Source organism: Columba livia, chromosome 4 (genome assembly GCF_036013475.1).
Source record: "Columba livia isolate bColLiv1 breed racing homer chromosome 4, bColLiv1.pat.W.v2, whole genome shotgun sequence".
Classification (NCBI taxonomy): domain Eukaryota; kingdom Metazoa; phylum Chordata; class Aves; order Columbiformes; family Columbidae; genus Columba; species Columba livia.
The window spans coordinates 35,187,382-35,205,767 of record NC_088605.1 but is presented as its reverse complement, the minus strand read 5'-3'; the positions used below and the strand labels follow the sequence as shown (position 1 = coordinate 35,205,767).

The window sequence follows — 18,386 nt, the reverse complement described above, 5'->3', positions numbered from 1 at the left end:
TACACACACAGCAATGGTTTTACCCAGAGTTTGTACAGGGACTCTGTGTGAAAGCCAGAAATGGAGTCCAGCTTTGCAATGTCCAAGACAAAACAGAACTTTGTCCTCCTTCTCCCCATGGCTTTCTGCCTCATTCAGCATCCGTCACTTGCAGTGAATGAATGAAAGGAAGGTTTTGTAGAGCAACTCCTAGGTCAAACATGGCCATCAGATCAAAGTTTTGTATGTAGCCTCCATCCTTCAGTTCTTCCTCTTGGGATCATTATTAGGGGGAGGAGCTTGTTTTTCTTCAGTGTCATTTTTCTAACCGAAAAATCCACTGTGCAATTATAGAGAACTGTATCAGTCAGGAGGAGTTGTTTGCAATATGTGGTTGAATAGCACGGACTCTGACCAGCTACAGTAACAGATTGATTGGTACTGTACTAATTATTTCTTCTTTAGTGTGGATTCAACAACTGGATTAAATTAATGAGAATTTGAGGACATCAGGCCCCTTCTTTTTTCCCCAGGAATTGCTTTGGCCATTGGTTCTCCATTGCCAGTGGCACTATCTTGACGTTGTCTAAGTCAATACAAGAGGTTAGTGCTATTTTCACCGTGCATGGAACAGAAGAGGTGAGCAGTTTTCCTCAGTCAGTGCTGGAATTACATGACACCTGATTCAGTCAACTACGCTTGAAGAGTTGCACACGGAAAAGTCTCATGCATTTGTCATTAATGTTGTCTCATGTCTGTTAAATAGGTTTCTATTAACAGAAAATGTTCTTTGAATACACAGTGAGACCTGACCTATTTAGTCAGACTTCTGCTGTCCTGACTTCTTCACAATAATCTGTCATACTTCCAAGTGTGCTGAGAATTTTACCCTCTGTGTACCTTGGGATTGATCATTTTGTTAGCCTTCACTCTGCAGCCAGCGGTTAGGACAGGAATATACACCGTCCGGCTATTCTTTGTGATAAAGCAAATATTTTAATAACAGAAGAGCATCTCTTCTGGGAGTGGGGAAGGGGGAGTAATTGTATTTAATTAGAAATAATTTAAAAGGCCACAGGACTATTTTTATCATGCCTGCTTGCTGTGAACAGTTAAGGAAATCCATTTTGGACAGAAAAGAAAGCTAACAGTCTAACATTTAGACTTAACAACTGAAATGTCCTCTGGGAAAACATATATTGTGGTTTAAATTTCATTCTATGAGAAACATTCTATGCTGTTCTGCTATGACACAGAGATGACCATAATGACCATACAGTCATAATGCAAATTACAAATGAAATGTGAATGGAAAAGAGATACCAGACTTGAAAGCTGTTTTTGATAATTACAGATAATTCAGATTTTCCACATTTGTATAAAAATAGATACATTCTCCTTATTCTGTGGTTTTTGTATTGCGCATTCATGTTTTTTGTCCACCTGAAAATGTTACTTTTTATCATTATCTCTAGATATTTGAAGTAAGCTGAAAATTCAAATGCCAATAGATTTCTAATCATGGACGGCTACCTTTAGAGTTATTTCAAAAACTTATTGAGAATAATAACAGAGCAACTTAAGAGGTTTTAAGGTAGCAAGACAAGAAGGAGGTGGCCAGGAAAAATGGTAAACCGGTTTCATCATTAGAGGAGACTGACACAGAAGGGTATAGGGTGTGAAAATCACAGCTGCGGGTCAATTATCCTGCAGATGAGTCGTAAGTAATCCTTAAAAATTAGGATATTGTCTGTTTCTGCAGACCAAGGTTAACTTTCTGTGTCTCCAGTGCTGTGTCCGAGTTTGTTGTTTGGTTTTTCCCGTATTGCTCAGGATTTAGTCTGACAGCTGCTGGCATTCACATCTGTTCCCAGATTGTGGAGGACAAGATGTTTTCACTGTTGGGCTCAGTGGCAGAAGTCATAGTTGAGCAGAACCACCCTCCCCAAAACAAATGGACTTACAACCATGACAATTATAGTCATAATTTTTGTGACTAAAGCAATGACTAAATATAACTGTAATCAAAAAGAATATTTTTTACTTTATCAATAAAGAACAATATAATATTTCTTTTTGATTGTAATGCCAAGTTAATATTATTCAGCTGTTTGTAAAGCTCAATTACTGCCAGGAATGAGGAAAACAACTTCATTAATAATGCCATTTAAATGGAATTTTTATTACAGTACCCAGCATAGGTATCATAATTAACAGGCATGAGGGAGAATATAGTTTAGTTGCCATTAATCACCTTTACTTTCATTATGTGTTTATAGAAACTGTTTTTCTCTTTGACCTGCATTTAATTTTGAGTATTGTAATGCTATTGTCACTGAGAGTTTCATCAAGAACTTCTGGGGTTTTTTCCACATTCTCTCATCATTTCTGTCTGCTTTCTTGGGTTGTATTGAGACCATAACTGTGACTGGATCTTCACTGAGGTGTGTGGGGTGGAAATATGCTCCCTGTCTGCAGATATGTGGCAGATTTTTACAGTTTGCCAGATTTATGGTCTCACCCCATTTCTCTTTCCATCACATGAGGGGCATGGAGGTAGACTAATGCATTTATATATCTGATATATAATCAGAAATACTTTTGCCTTTCCTCTTGGTGTGTTGTCATCATTTGAAGAAAGTGCTCTGAGATTTTACAGTGTACCAAATCCATATATTTAAACTGCCATCCAAAAATCTACAGCAGGGGAACTTCTCTTCAATGAACCTTTCTGAGAAAGCGTATCAGCTATCTAAGCATGGCTTCTCAATGGAATCTGATTGCACTGGCCACTTAGGAGAACCTCATCAGTGTCTTGTGTTCATGCTCAGTGTGTGCTCGTATCTGGAGCTGTAAAGGCAGCCAGTGTCTCCAGCACTATAGAAAGTGCATAGCTCCTTGCAAAGTCATAGGCAGCTTCTCATTTTAACAATCCACGGGGCTTTTAGGGAAGGCTCCAGGTCTCTCTAGTGCATTTGGAGGCAGCAGCAGTGTTCCCCATCATCCTTTCTTTTTCCTCAATAAAGGTTTCCCATATCAGCTCAGGCTTGGTGGGAGCTGGGTTGGCTGCCTCTCAAAGTAAGAAGCTGTGGATTAGGTCCATAGTGATGTCTTGCTTCTGTCCAGAATGGATGTTTCCAGGTCTCACTCCAAACACTGTGGGCAGCCAGAAGCTGGCTGCCTGCCATGGCAAAGCTCTGTGTAGGGCTCTGCCTCCCCAGCGAGTGCGGCTCAGCTCTGATCCTGTCCAAGTCTGCTTGCCTGTTGTTTTAGACATCAGTGCCACATGTTCCTCTTCTCTGACAGAAGAACAGGTGTGTGGTCTAATGGCAAGTCAGAACCAAAGGGTGTACAGTCTCTTCAGTTGGGCCATCAGTGTGCAGTCATATACCTGGTGAATGCAGTGCAGCACAATTAATTAGCAGATAGAAAGGATTTTAGCGTCCTGAATGGACCTTAGGGAAGTCCTCGAAGTCTGAAGGTTCCATTCAGATAGACATGTCACCGTTCACACTATTTTTATGCTTTAACCTGAAACTTAGTATTACAGCTAGTACTTCCATGACTTTCTGCATTGCAGAGATTTTCAGAGATTTTCAGCTATGTCTAACATGAGATAAATGCATTTTCCTTGTCATCCTATAGCTCTGATTTTTAGATATCTGTATGAGCTCCATATAATGTTTACAGCATTGCTGATAAGCTCATTGTGCCTCCTTAGTGTGGAAGTAGTTTGTAAACAATAATGTAATTTCTTATGTTTACCACGTTCTTTCTTTCAAAACTGGAAGACAGAAAGAGAATGACTAGTCATTAAATGAATTTGTTATGCTTTACCACCTTACTGGATTGAAAATGTTTTTAACATTTTTCATTGAAATAGTACAAAATCTGAACATGTTAAACATCTGTGTCTTGAAGCATGAACATTAAATATATTTTCTTGTTTCTTGCAAGAATACTACTGTGGATAATGCCTTTGGTTGATGTTTTTTAAGCAAAAATGTATTTACTGTATTTTAGACTAAGTGCAAAGCATAATATAATATTTACTATTTCAGGAGGGCATGATATTAATATTTGATTGGTGGTGTGGATGTCAGCTGCTATTATTGTTAGTGGCACTGAGAGTAAGTCATTCATTGAGAAAGATAATCCTCACACAGAAGGATGTAGGAACATGTAATTGACAGTCAGGAGGTTAAAAGAGACTTGACAAGATTTCAAGGGATTAAAAAAGTTAATCCGACAAGGAGCATACCCACCTCTGCTCCAAAAAAAAGGCTTGTATTCTAATTAAGATTTGTCACAAGGTTTTTTGGCAATAGTCTTGTCACTCTTCCACTTTTGCCCAGTGGAGCAAATAGAAACTCAGTAATCCTGGCAGTATAACAGGTAAAGTAATAAACTGCAAGATGTCAGGATGTCATTGTCTATAGCCATCCATTCAGGTTGTTGTGGACATCAGATTACAGTCTTCTAGTCTTTGCTGGTAGTTTCCATTAATTTCTAACTCATGTCTGTGAAGAAAGAAGCCAGCTCTTAGAGATGTGCTATCTGCTGTGATATATGAATTATAATACATGTCTTAAAACTGGTAGTTTTGTGTATAAATCGCATCTTTTCTGTAAACTGCAATCTTTTCTTGAATCTTCTCGACAAAGAGAACTGCTTGGTCTCTTTTTGAATGCTTTAAAAAATTCATGCTGTTAAACATGTCTGATTTAGATGAGATTTTGGTAAACCTCTCAATACACAAGAACTTTAGAATAAAAAGGTCAAGCACATGTGTCCAGACTTGTTGTGAGCAATATCATTTGATGTTACATTTATGACTGAGATTGCAAGAACACATGGGCTTTATATAGGTGTGATTACCCCACTGCAGTGGTTAATTATTGATGAAATCTAGGTGTCCTCTGAAGTAGACAGGAATCCTTAAGTATGAGTTCCTTCATTTTTGCGAGGATGCCATTTCCAGGTTACCATTACTATGGTACAGGAAGAGCAGGGTTTTATTTTTCGATAATCCTCATTGAAAACTCTAAAACAACAGGCAGCTGTGTAGAGTCAACACCCTTTGCTAAGCACTGATTTACATGGGTTTCAAAAGGTGTAACACAATAACTTGGTACAATAAATTTATCTTCACCTGTGAAAGCTCCAAACTCATCTCTTGTTTTGTCTTCTCTTTCATCTTTGAAATGCCAAGTTTTTATGGAGGTATTTTTGCTGTAGAGTGTGTCCTTGTTTGACTCCAAATCTTTTCTCACTGCTAAGGAATAGTTCTTTATCTTTTCAACTTATTTGCGAGGTTTGTCATCCCCAGCAGCTTCTTTTCTGTCTCTCTCCTGTTAGTAATCTCACACAGAGGTAATCCACGTGTTTGAAAAGGAGAGATACAATCCTTCTTGTTATTTCATTTCAGCTGGAGCCACAACTAGAGGACAATTTTAAAACACATCCTTATTACTCATACAGTATCTTTTCACGCAGTAGAAGGAGTAGTTGGTTTTCTCCATCCATTTTACAAGTGACTGCTACTTTAGAGCTAAGACTGCCTATTCTTAATATCACCTGTAAAATTCTATAGTTCAGTGTTGTGGCTAATTTTATTTTAAGGGCAGAAAAATCAATGCCAAACTGCAATCCTAACTTGCTTTTCCCAAGGTTTACATCACTCTTAAAAATACAAAGTGGCTTACAAACTGGCTTGTAAGCGACAAACCACTGGCCTGACAAACAATTAACAGTGAAGTTGTCTTTATGTCATATGTTCCTTTCATAAATCATATATCATTAATTATTTTTTTTGTTTGCTCTTTATTAGTAGTATTTTTCATGTAGTTACAGTGTATCTTTGCTCACAGAAATAGTTTCAGAAAAGCCACATCTCACATTTTTGAGGCCTCTGCAGGAACAGTGTGTGTTATTCCAATGCACATAAAACGCATTAATGAGTATATAATAAAGGATGCCCTATCTAGTAGCCAGTCCCTGCTGTGTGTCTCTGGCCCAGACACGCAGCTGGTTGGGCAGCCGTGATTCCTGGGGACATAGTGAGGAGCTATATCCCTGTGAGCTAAAATTGACAAAGGGGAGTGGAGAGGTTTCAGTAGGGGGATGAATGCAGTCACCGAGCTGACTTAAACCTTGGTTATTTGAACCAAGGATTTGCACAAGATTGGTTGCTTATGCAGGTAGCTAATGGCTTACAAGTTTATATTGGAGGTGTTGAAGTGAGGTGGAGTTGTGTAAAAATGCCTCTTTGATGGTGAACTCAGCGTGTCTGTTCTGTTTTTAAACATGGATTTAAGTGGAAATTCTGTGGTTTTGCAAGCTGATTTGCACGTAGGGGTTGGTTTCTGCATCTACATAATTGCACAGTTCAGGTAAGTGAGTGGTAATTATCACAGATAGATCTAAATCACTGTGAAGAAGTTTTGTGAAGAGGTTATAGGTTATTTTGTTTCAGCCTCAATCACATACCTTTGATCTACAAGTGGACCGCTCTAATTGTGATATCATGAAACCTAACAAACAGCAAAGGATTAGAAAACCTATATATTGACTTGCACGTTCAATCAACTTGCATATGATCTCAGCAGGAAATTCAAAACAAAAGCTAATTTATGGAAAAATATGTAGTTCTAATCACAGTTTAGCTCCATGGGGTTCCAAATAACACATTACAGTCCCTACATGCAGATGCTTTCATCTTACATTCCGGATTTGGTGACATTCCAAAAGTTCTTATCAAACTTTATTATCATCTTTTATTAAAGCTTATTACATTTCTCCTTATTGCATGTTTGCCATAATATTCTGTCATTCTTAATATGGAATAAAAAATCTTTGATCTTTTTTAGCCAGTCATGGGATGGAAATATGCAACACAAGTATTTCACTATATACTAAAAAATACCAGCCCGGCGTGTCCTTTGAACATCACATTAATTGGCCCCTGTTTCTTTTTCATTTGATTCTTAAATCTTTTCATCAGACTGCTATATGCCATCAATATGCAAATAGGTTATGCATTATCATATAGTGCCATTTCATTATTATTGTATCCCTCAAGATTTGTGGGGGTTTTGTTGGGTTTGGGGGTTGTTGGTTTGTGTGTGGTTTTGTTTGGGTTTTTTTTTTTGTAATAAGTAAGGCTTTTGAACTATAAAAAAGGTTGGACCCATTCATTGATGCTCTTCTCTCAGAAAGATGTTTCCAAGGAATTTTGAGACCTCATATCAGCATTGCTTTTCTAACGCTTCTGTTTTATGAGGGCTGCGATCTAAAGGATGTCGCCCTGAGCAAGACTTCTGTTGGAGTTGGGGGAAGAAACTAAAATAGATAAGCACAAACCTGAGCCTCAGCTGTTTTCCAGAAAGCAAGTAGTTTAAGGGAGGAAAGGGAAGGAGTTAAAGATTGAGAAGGAAGTGAGTAAAGAAATGCCTGAAGGAATACAGGGAAGTAATTATCCTCCAGTCTTAAGCCAGTCTTGCAAAGCGTAAATCAGGGGAAATTTTTTTCTCTACCACAATACTTGACAACTAAATCATTGATTATGACTTTATTAGATAGAAACCAAAAATTTATGGTGTGTTTTTCATGCCTTTGTACGAACTAAAAGAGACAAAACAACCCTCGTCTCAAAGGAGGCAGCAATCTAATATACACTTCCCATAATTTTTGTACCTGTAATGATTTTTCACCATCTTGTTAACTGTGAACAGTGTTATCTTGAAGACAAGAACAATAACAACAAAAAGCTATATTCAGGAAAAAGCCCAGGATAATACTGAAGACTATTTAGGTAATACTGAAGATTATTACATAGTGGCAAAAGTTGGATGATCATCAGAATAAATGAAGAAATCTGAAACAAAACATAACAGATACATCTTATTTAAATAAGAGGCTACTGAATAGTGATCTTTTGTTTCTGGTATAAGAAATCTGGATTCTCCCTTAAGCTTTGAACGTGCTTCATGTAAATGCTGTTGACAGAATTGGACCATTGTTGTACAGAAGTCACTGCCTTGACAACTAAAATGAGACATCTAGCCATACAAGTTTTCGGAGGAATAAACGTTCCGTTTTTGAGTGAGTGTAGTAAAAATACTTACACCAAGACACATCTTTCTTAACAGTTCAAATGCAATAATACTTTAAAATGGCACATAATTGTCTTTGACTAACAGTCAATAAAAGTAAGATTATCTGTAGTTTAGCTGATATATCTTTATTGCTATATTTTTGTAGGCAGTTTTTTGTGATGTGTTCTGCAAATTCTTTGTTAAAAGGTTCGAAAAGAAAGTGGGGAATAGAGTGCAAAGGTTGGATTTTTTTGCAGGTGAAACAGTAAAATCAATGGACCCATTCAATAATTCAGGATAAAAGGAAAGAGACCACACTTTTTCAGTTAACGTACCAATCTTAATAGGTATCGCTAAGTTTTTCAGACAATGCTATACTGAAGTGTTTAACATTCAGAATATAGGTTCAGAAACTCTTCTGTGACACTCCTAGTAGCGAACCTTTTGAAGATGCTCAAAAGCATGTACGTTTAAGTTATTTTGAATTTAGAAATATCAAGCATTTTGTTGATTTGAGAAAGGCAGTACTAAATAGAGAACTTGTCTTTCTAACATTTAATTCACTTTATTTAAAATTTTAATTAACTATTTTTAATTCACTATTTGATCTGCAGCAGCATCCAAGGCATCCTATTATCTTAGAAAAAAGCAAATGAATGCAAATCACTGACAGTTGATTTGCACATCTTCTGGTCCACTCCAGGTCCTTCAGAATAAAATAGGTTTAGATTCTAATTATAGCTGCAAGAAAAATATATGGGAGATAATTTAAAAAACCACTTCAATGTTCAAATATTTCATTTGAAAATGTATTGCCAACAGGGAGATGAACTAGAAGATAATCCTTCAACAAGATTGAGCAATAATTGCAATTTGCTTAGTTTAAATTATAATCTTTTTGCATTGCTTTAAATATAAATGATATTCACTTTTCCTTATGTGCAAGTGTGCATATATATTATTCTATTAATTCTAGGGAAGCAATTTTGTAAATCATGGTTTGAAAGCACCAGCACCCAGAAATTCGTAGCAGTAGCAGTCCCAGAAGATGAGTTCAATATCTTAGCAAGAAGCTCATCTTCAAGCACAGCTTCATGAATAATAAGGCTTGATTACCATACCTTGGAAAACACAGGGGAGAAAGGATAAAGAGTCGCCAGCATCGTTCAGCTCCTCTTGCCAGCCTTCCCCACAGTGCCAATTTCTTGATGTTTATAGAACATACACCATAGGCCTTATCTCCAGAGGTCTTGGGGAGGTGCTTGCTACTTAGAGATAGCTGCTGTCTAATGTTAATTTTTTTTCTGTTGTTATTGTAAGAAGAGCTGGAAGAGCATTGGAAGTCTATTTCCCAATCCAGGCAACTTCGTTTCTGCTTCTTTTTACTTAAAATAATCCTTGTATCTGTGAATTCTTCTTCCCCTAAAATGCACTGTGTCACCTTTAGGATTCTTGTACTGCAAAAAACAAGTTTACCCGATTCAGGATGGAAGCTCTTGAATTACTGGCACTTCTGACCAGTACTTTGGAGACTTCAAACTCCAACTTCAGTTACCTCTCCAGTTCCTATAGGGCTGTGTTTGTGAATAAAGCCTCTGCTTATATGCATATGGATTTCCTTGTTCATCCTTATCATCTGCATCTTTAATGTTTTTGCCTACACTGCTCATCATAGGGTGTTCACTATGCCCTTTGTTTTTCATATGAGCCTATTTGTCACTTACAGTACTTTAAAAAAAGATGTGGTTGATCCTGGTGAGTTATTATAGTGACACCCTTGAATTTTGACCACAACAATAAATTTCTGTGGTTTTTACTGCATATTGCTGCTCTTTCTATGAAGAAAAAAAATTCTTTCTTTCTGATAGCAATCGCAACCCCCAGCTATGTATGTATATTCACATCTGTGTCCAAACACTGCTTTCTGTTCAGAGCTTCATCCATGCTAACACCCATTTAATTTCTTTGTCAACTAGCTGTCCCTATCCTCTTACCATTCAAATCTATGAGGAGAAAAAAATTCCAGACCAGTTTTTGCCAAACGGAGAAACAGCTACCTAAATTGCTTTTCTGTTCCAGTTCTTTTTGTGCCTCATATCTTTGGCAGAAGAGAGTTCTGAGCCAGTGAGCAAGGCAGCGAAGGGAGAGCATTCCCGTCGACTGCAGCAGGTAGATGTCAGCTCTCACAGTTCTATTTCTGTGATGTAGTTACATAAATTATCCATGTCTCTTACTTCCTACTAATGAAGGGACTGATTTCTTTTTAGCTTGCAAAGGAAAGTTTTGAAGGTTTTGAAGTGATAGTACAGTGTGTTTGCTCAAGAACAAGTTCCTTGTAAAGAAAATCATGAAGCAGAGCAATGCTAGTTTGAGAAAGAGGCATGTAAGACAAATGGGCTGGCAATGTTTAAAGAATGAAAGGGCCTGGTAGCAGCAGCTTCTTCCGGAAGCAGATTATTGTAAAGTGTTTTACACTGTGTAAATTAGTCATAATATTTTTTTCAAGTGTTTGCTGTGGAATGTATTCTTAGTTGCTGTTTTAATTATTGAGTGGAAATTAAGGCCCTGTTGACTGATTACAAACCGAAACACTAGACCTTAGTTACAGAGTGAAAGGTAAGAATGTTGAAAAAGCAGTTTAAAGTGGTTCAGAAACCCTTCAGTGAACTGTGTGGTGACAGATGGTAAGATTACCTGATACCTGTAACAAATAATAGCATTTTTGTGTTAACATCAAAGTTACTATAGGTATAAATGCACTCCTTTAATGTGAGCTCTGAATCTTTTTACTATCTCCATCCATTTGGCATATGCTGCTTTGCAGAAGTATAGAGGGATGGGGCAAAAGCCCAGCTGTTAGTTTGGTTATTGCATGTATGTTTGAGATTTGTTCTGGAGAATTCAGCTGTGTCCATCAGTCAGCACCACCCAGACACTGAGGCTGTGTTCATGCCAAGAGCAGCACAGATTCTAGAGGGCTTTCTCCTTTCTGATGCCTCACCTTCCCACTCTGTTAGAGGGAATGCAGTCCTCACCATTTAAACTATCACTGCACTCTGAAGGCTGTGAAATGCTATTTTAATTCCATCAAGTGAAGACTATCTGTTGGTAGTGAGAAATGACTTAGAGATGGGGACTGAGACAGAAGAATGGGCAGAAGATATAATCCGCTTCTCTGCTTAAAAAGTCATCCTGTTCCCTGATGGGAGCAATCATCCCAGTTGTGATACAAGCAAAAGGAGACTTTTTTTAGGGTTTGTGCAAACATTTGGAGTTGTGACAACTCATCTTTTCTCCCATCCCCTGAGGGTTCATCCGTGCTTGCAGCTGTAGGTTATTTGGATTGAGTTGTTGTGGTCATAACCACAACCATCACAAGCTGCATGCTTCTTGCTAGAGGCATCTGGCATTCTGAGACAAGTCTTTGCTGCCATCAAAGATATACCTGTATTGAAAATTGTTTCAGTGTTAGTAGCCTCATAGATCTGGCAGCATAATTACACACTCAGAACTAGTTACTCTAAGAAGGGTCTCTTGTCTTCATTGTTATTGTCTAACACCAAATAAATGCCAGACATAATGGGAATAAACCACACCTGACAGGGAATATCCAATCCAAAAATGAAGAAACTGCTTACATTAGATTTGGGACTAAAATAACAGCTGAGAATAGAGAAAAAATATTTTGCTTCGTGCATTAAATTCTTTATAGAGAGAAGGAAGCCTACAATTTTTCTGAATAAAACAGAAACAAAGAAGGGGATTGAACTCTTAAATCCCCATCCCAAGTGTGGAAGAAAATATTCACCCTTTTCTAGACCTGAGGAAATGAAACAAACATACACGACACTGAAGTCCGCCCATGTCATTACCCCTCTGGAAATTAAGAACTAGTTCATCACTTTTGACTTAAAGGTCTCAGAACTGCAGTGAGGTGTGCTCTCAGTGTACAGTTACCAGTACCAGGTGCTGCTTATCAGACTCATGGGGGCATCAAGAATTTTTGACAGGTGCCTTGCTGCCCTCGTAACACTGATAAGGGCTTACAGTTTGCTTTTGTGCAGAAGGATAGCTCAGAAGAGACCAATCTTAATTAACAAAATAATGCCTGAGTTTGTCTTAATCAGTCGATTTACCCATGTTCTTAAAGTTCCCCATCTCTAAAGCAATTGTGCCTTGTATTTTATCCTGTGTCAAAAAGCCTCATTCTTTCATGTTGTTCTCATATGTTTGTAGTGAAAGAATTCTCTAAATTCCACAGTGCTGTCTCAGATTACAGTCGAATTATTTTGTGTATTAGTACACATGGTAAGTTTTGGGTTGCCATAGGATTTGTCAAGCAACATTTTTTTACCTGCTTCAAAACTATTCTGATATTCACGATCCGTGAAACAGCTGCATCAAGGGGTGCACCAAGCACAGCATTGCCAGCCAGGCAAGGGAGGTGATTGTCCCGCTCTGCTCTGCACTGGTGCAGCCTCAAGTGGAGCACTGTGTGCAGTTCTGGCCACCGCAGGGTAAAAAAAGACATAAAGCTACTAGGGAGTGTCCAGAAGAGGGCTACGAAGTTGGTGAAGAGTTTAAAGGGGAAGCCGTATGAGGTGCAGCTAAAGTCACTTGGTTTGATCAGCCTGGAGAAAGGAGACTGAGGGGAGACCTCATAGTGGTCTACAGCTTCCTCACAAGGGCAGGAGGAGGGGCAGGCGCTGATCTCTTATCTTTAGTGACCAATGACAGAACCCAAGGGAATGGCAGGAAGATGTGCCAGGGGAGGTTTAGATTGGACATTAGGAAAAGGTTCTTCACCCAGAGAAGGTGGAGCTCACCCAGGTGGTGGAGCTCTGGAACAGGCTCCCCAGGGAGGTATCACGGCCCCAAGCCTGACAGTGTTCAAGAAGAGACTGGACAAGGCCCTGAGACACAGTGAGAACTGCAGGGTTGTCATATGCAGGGACAGGATGGACAAGAGGACTTGATGATCCTTGTGGGTCCCTTCCAACTCAGGACATTCTACAAGTTCTATGAATTCTATGCGTCCATCTGATCATTTTTATTACACGTTGTTTATTGAAGTTGGTTCTAGTTCAGTGTCAAAAGGTGAGAGAGCAATAGTATTTTTGAGGGATACAACTCTTACCATCTTTGACAGTGAACTACAGTGGGACTCACATCAGTACAAACGCAAAGAAAAGGTAATTGTCACTTACCTTGTAGAAACTGTGTTTCTTGAGTTGTAATCAATACAGATCCCAAAGTCCTTGCCTTTGAAAACTTCAAGTTCCAGCTGCTTTGAATTACGAGGGAATGGCTGGAAGGTCATGGCAGAGCTTCCCCTTCTGATCTCCCAGCGGGACATGAAGAGGCACAAGGCGTGTAGGTAGCACCAGCAGACAGAGGTGTTAGTGATGTTCGAAGCTCATGTGTTTGGAAGGGATATACTTCTAGAGTTACTAAATGAATGTCAAGTTCTTTGTTTTTCCTGAAGAGTATTAAAAGTGATAAGAATGCAGCAGAGTTAGGAGAGGTGATTTAGACGTCCAGACTGAAGACAAGAAATGTGGTGGGTTTGAATCATGAAATATTTAGCTATTTGCAGTCTTTCACTGCTGCCAGTGAATTGAACTGTTATAACAGATAGTAGAGTTTGACCCTAGAGATTCTGTTGAATTACATTAGAACAGATACAATCATCAGATGTTTAATACATAAATAAGAATTTCAGCTGAGATAGGGCCAAAATAATGATGGCTAATTCTAGTGATATGCCAAAAATGGTGGTGGTCAGATTTATGGTTTAACAAGAGATGAGAGGGGGGAAAAAAGAAATAAGGTTTTAGAGTCAAGGAACATTCTACGTTAGGAGACTTTGACAGGCAATTTAAGGTCTGAGGAAGAAGAGTAATAGTAGAGTCAGAGACTTGGAACAAAGAGAATATGTCATCTGTAGTGAGGATTTCAGCCTTTGAAACATTCAGTAATAGGTCCTTGGTTGCATTCTGGTTTTTTGTTTTCTTTAGGATGGTGGGGGAGGGCAGTGTTAAGGCAAAGACCTGGCAGAGAGTGTCTTAATTCTGCAGCGTTTGCCACCTGCCTGACTAAACTTCCACTGATGTCTGTTTATCTTAAGTAAGGGTTGCCATGGTCAATACAGAGAGACTGAGAGATCAGAGATGAAACAAAAAGGGCTGAAGAATTGTTTGTCATTTTGGTAGAAGGAATGACTAAATTAAAAACATTCACTATAGCAGTGATCCATTTCAGACCCAAAAGGAGTAGAAGCAACAGGATACAGTGAACTATTTTCCTTATATTTTGCGCTAATAGTTAAAATATATTATTAAAGATTTTTTTTTTCCCAGTGTATTTTAATTGCCTAGTAGCACTGAAAGACTATTTTGACTTTTGAGATAACTGCTGTTGTAGAAGCAGCAAACCTATGTTACACCAGACATGAATTAATTACAATAAAATTAATTTTGGTGGTACCATAGTGTCATTGGATGAGAAGGAAATACACCACAGGTAGAAAGAAATTGCTTATGTTATGTGTATCACAGTATAGCATTAAGGTGGGGTTTTTTTTTTCAATATTTTTACTCTAAAGTTTTGATGGGGTGTTTGTTCGTTAATCCCTGGTGATATCAAGGTTCTTTAAGTAGTTCACTCTAACACCATGGGAGGTTGACTCCGTCTTTCATAATTAGCTTAGCTGAACTTTTTAATGTGGTATCACCTTTCTAATAAATGTGGTTGTGGGAAATTAAGTATTTCAGAAACCTAGCTTATGCATTATCATTATCAGAGCAAAGTGCCCCAGTGGCTCCAGCTTTGCTAATGGTCTTGACCTTGCTCTGCAGACGAGTGTGGGGAATGGGCACATAACTGGAGGTTCTGCGGGGTGTTGGCGACAGTGTGAAAATGAGTGTTCATGTCTTCGGTTAGCCCTGCGACACCCACAACACCCTCCTTACTCTCCTCTTCCGTTGCTTCTTTTCCCTTTCTGGCTAACCAGAACGGATCTATCCATCTGCTGGTGAAATAATTTATTTTAGTAGGTCATTTAGGAGCTCACTTAAATGATTTGTCTCCTCAGAAAGATCAAAAATGAAAAAAGAGAAAAGGACATAATTACTGCTTATCCTTTTGAACATTGATTTGGGTCTGGTAAAAGACTCAAAATGAGACTGGTGAGCTTTCTGTCAACTGCATTCACCGAAAGCACTGTATCATTAAAGGACAGTGGTAGTAATTGCTTAGTGCCATTGCCGAGTTTGAACTATTAGTCTGTGAGTGCTTGTTCCTGTAATTTAATTTTTTAATGTATGAGTTGCTATTCTGCTGCGAAGCATGGAAAGCCATTATTTGTGCGATTTGTCATTGTGGTTAAGAGCATCAAATAACCTGTATCCTTTACCACCAGCAATGCATCTGTTTGGCCTCAACTGGCAGTTGCAGCAAACTGAAAATGATACATTTGAGAATGGAAAAGTGAATTCTGATACTGTGCCAACACATCCTGTAACAGTACCTGCTGGAGAAAATGGTAAGTGAAACAAGCACCAATTTCTCTCCTTCTTTTGAAGCATTTCCTTTCTTTATGTCTTATTTACATCACTTTTCCTCCAAAGCTCTGTATATTTAATGAAAGTACAGAGCATTTGTAATATTACTTTTAAATAGATATGTAGATATTAAACAGGAGTTGTATTTCAGTTGAAAGCAGTGCAACATTCCTCCTACCAAGCATGTGAAGGGAGTCATGAGTCTTGTGCTATAATGTTGATCTTACTAGAACACTGGCTGTCAAACGCATTTCTTCAGGGCAGTTTACGTGTAATATTTGATGAGTATTGAAAAGCTCTCATCACATCCAGAGAAGCAGAACCTCCACTTGCAAATCCTTGAAAACCTAATGATTGTTGAGGGGATCCTTGGAGATAGCAGGATGGTGCGGAGGCTGGCTGGGACCACCCCTGAGGGGCTGGGGTGGCCAAGATCCTGTGCTGCAGAAATGGCCATGACAAAGGCAGGGAGCCCAAGTTGGCAGGACATGCTGTTTCATAAGGGGGTCCTGACACCAAGATTCAGTCTTTGGGAGTCCCAAGGAGCCCTGCGTAGTTTTCAGACAAAAGCCTTGTCTGTAACAGAGGAACATAATCTCTTGTTCAGAACAGGCTCTGCAGGGGAGTTTTGCAGTTTCAGAGGCTCTCTCTTAACTGTTTGTAGAAGGCAACTCGTGATCAAGGAGCTTGCTATGGCATAAGGACCTCGCTGTGGAATGTCTTGTCTTTTTTTTCTATAGATGATGATGGTGATTTCCTCTTTTTTAATTTCTCTCTGAATTGTAATAGGTCATGTATAATATGTTCATTTGTTCTCTCAAAGTCTCTAGCATATAATATTGAGTCTAAATCATCCAACCAATATATAAAGTTTTAAAAAAAAAAAAAGTACCAAAACTTTATTAATTGTTGTTGGAGCTTTTAAAATACAAACCACATAAAGGCATTATTTTTTATCGATCATTTTCCATGTTGCCCTTTCAGATTCTCAAAACATTTAAGAGCCTGTGCACTTTTGGCTAACAGAGGCTTTAAAATCAATAGTTTTTGAATGGAAAACTTGATTTAAATGGTTGATGAATGCGGTGTTTGCTTCATTACACAAAAATCCATTTTCCCTTTCACAAGGTAGAGCTGACCTCCTTACCACTGAGGGGGAGGAAGCCTCTGCCAGCAGTTGACATCTTGAAAATTTTTCAAGTTGTCACAGCTCCAAGTTATAGAAAAGGTAGAGCTCAGTTCATTCTTTTTGTCATCTTTGTAAGCACATGAAGTCCAGTAGGACTTCTCTTTTTCATTTCCTTTACCTTACTGCCTTTTTCTTGCACTTAGATATTCATTCTCTCTTTCTATGTTCTTATTTGTTTTGAATGACTAGCAAAAAGCTACTGTATGGGTAATGAATATTGATGCTGCAGTGACAGCTCATCATCCCACTGTCTTCTGCCCTGAGTAGCCAATACAATCTTCCATACAGATAAAATCTTGTAAATATTTTATAAATATAAAATGGTCTCTTTCCCTTGATTTTTTTTTTTTTTTTTTTTTTTTACAAATTAAAACCTGTTATACTTTGCCTCACAATAAAAGGAAATAACTATATCAAATCCCATTTTTCCTTCATGAAGTCCCTAAATACTGTAGAAGCGAACAAGGTTATTTTCATCCACTGTTAAAATGCTGTCCTCCGCAGAATAGGGTAAGGTCATTTATCAGCATGCATCAATACTAAACAACAGACAGACCAGAAAATACACATTTTAAACCACAAAAGGAAAGTTAAGCAGAAGGGAAAGTGTGATGACTAGATGTGAAATTAGAGCAAGGGGCTCCTGCGCTGTCATACTAGTTACTGAAAACTGTAAAGAAGAATCAGTAAAGCCGTGGTTTGGATACTTGGACAACTGAACAACTTTCAGTGCTGCCCCTCTGTAGACCCCTGGTAACAGCCCGATACTCTGATGTGGGTGGGAGAAATTCCCAGTGTTATATGGGCTAGGCATTTTTTTTGTACTCTGTCTCGTATAATTCTATGCCTGCTTTGGTCAGAAACTCATAGCCCACAGTGGCTTTCATCCCAGGTATTCATTTGTCATTCAGACGGACAGAAACTTTGTGCAGTGAATTAGCAAAGCTTAAACTTGAAAATGCATCCTTATGACCTCTGAAGAAAATTCAGCTGTGGTTTACCTAGAAATAGCCAGTCACAAATTCACAGTAAAAGCATGTTAAATCATCCTTAAATGCAAATGATTTGTTAAGTGAGGCTTGAATCTCTGAAAAAAAAAAACCTTTCCCAAAGTTTTTTGTTTTGTTTTGGGGTGGTGTTTTTGTTTGTTTCCACCCCCCCACCCCCTCCCAGCGCTTCTCTGTATATGTACAAGTAAACTGCTGGCAACTTATCACCTGCTTATCTAGAAAGGCACGATTCAGGGCTGCATAAGGCGGCATAGGAATGTGTGTTTTCTATGGATATGATTAATTTTATAGACCATTTCAGTTAGGTACTCCAAAGTAATTTGTAAGCCATGCTTAATAAAAAATAAACATTTACTTGAGGTGCATTAATGCTTTATCTGTTTTTATAACTAGACCATAGAAAAGAAAGGTTAAAAACAGAGCTTTTTAACCATTGTGTTCTAGCAGTTGGTCACATCTCATGTGTTGCTGGCTTTATTTTTTGTCATATAAAATCTATGTGCAATTCAGAAATACCTTATAATAATTAATGCTTAATTGCAGATTTAAA

The 18,386-nt window shown here is 38.3% G+C and overlaps 1 protein-coding gene across 49 annotated transcripts in view; it reads left to right on the top strand.

The window, feature by feature from the left end:
- Nucleotides 1-18,386, top strand: part of TENM3 (teneurin transmembrane protein 3) — a 1,347,463-nt gene that overhangs the window by 1,236,183 nt on the left and 92,894 nt on the right. For all 49 annotated transcript variants that reach the window (XM_065061257.1, XM_065061277.1, XM_065061276.1 and 46 more), the window contains one exon: nt 15,496-15,618. In XM_065061257.1, the coding sequence (XP_064917329.1) occupies nt 15,496-15,618 (123 nt within the window). The remainder of the gene's footprint in view (nt 1-15,495; nt 15,619-18,386) is intronic.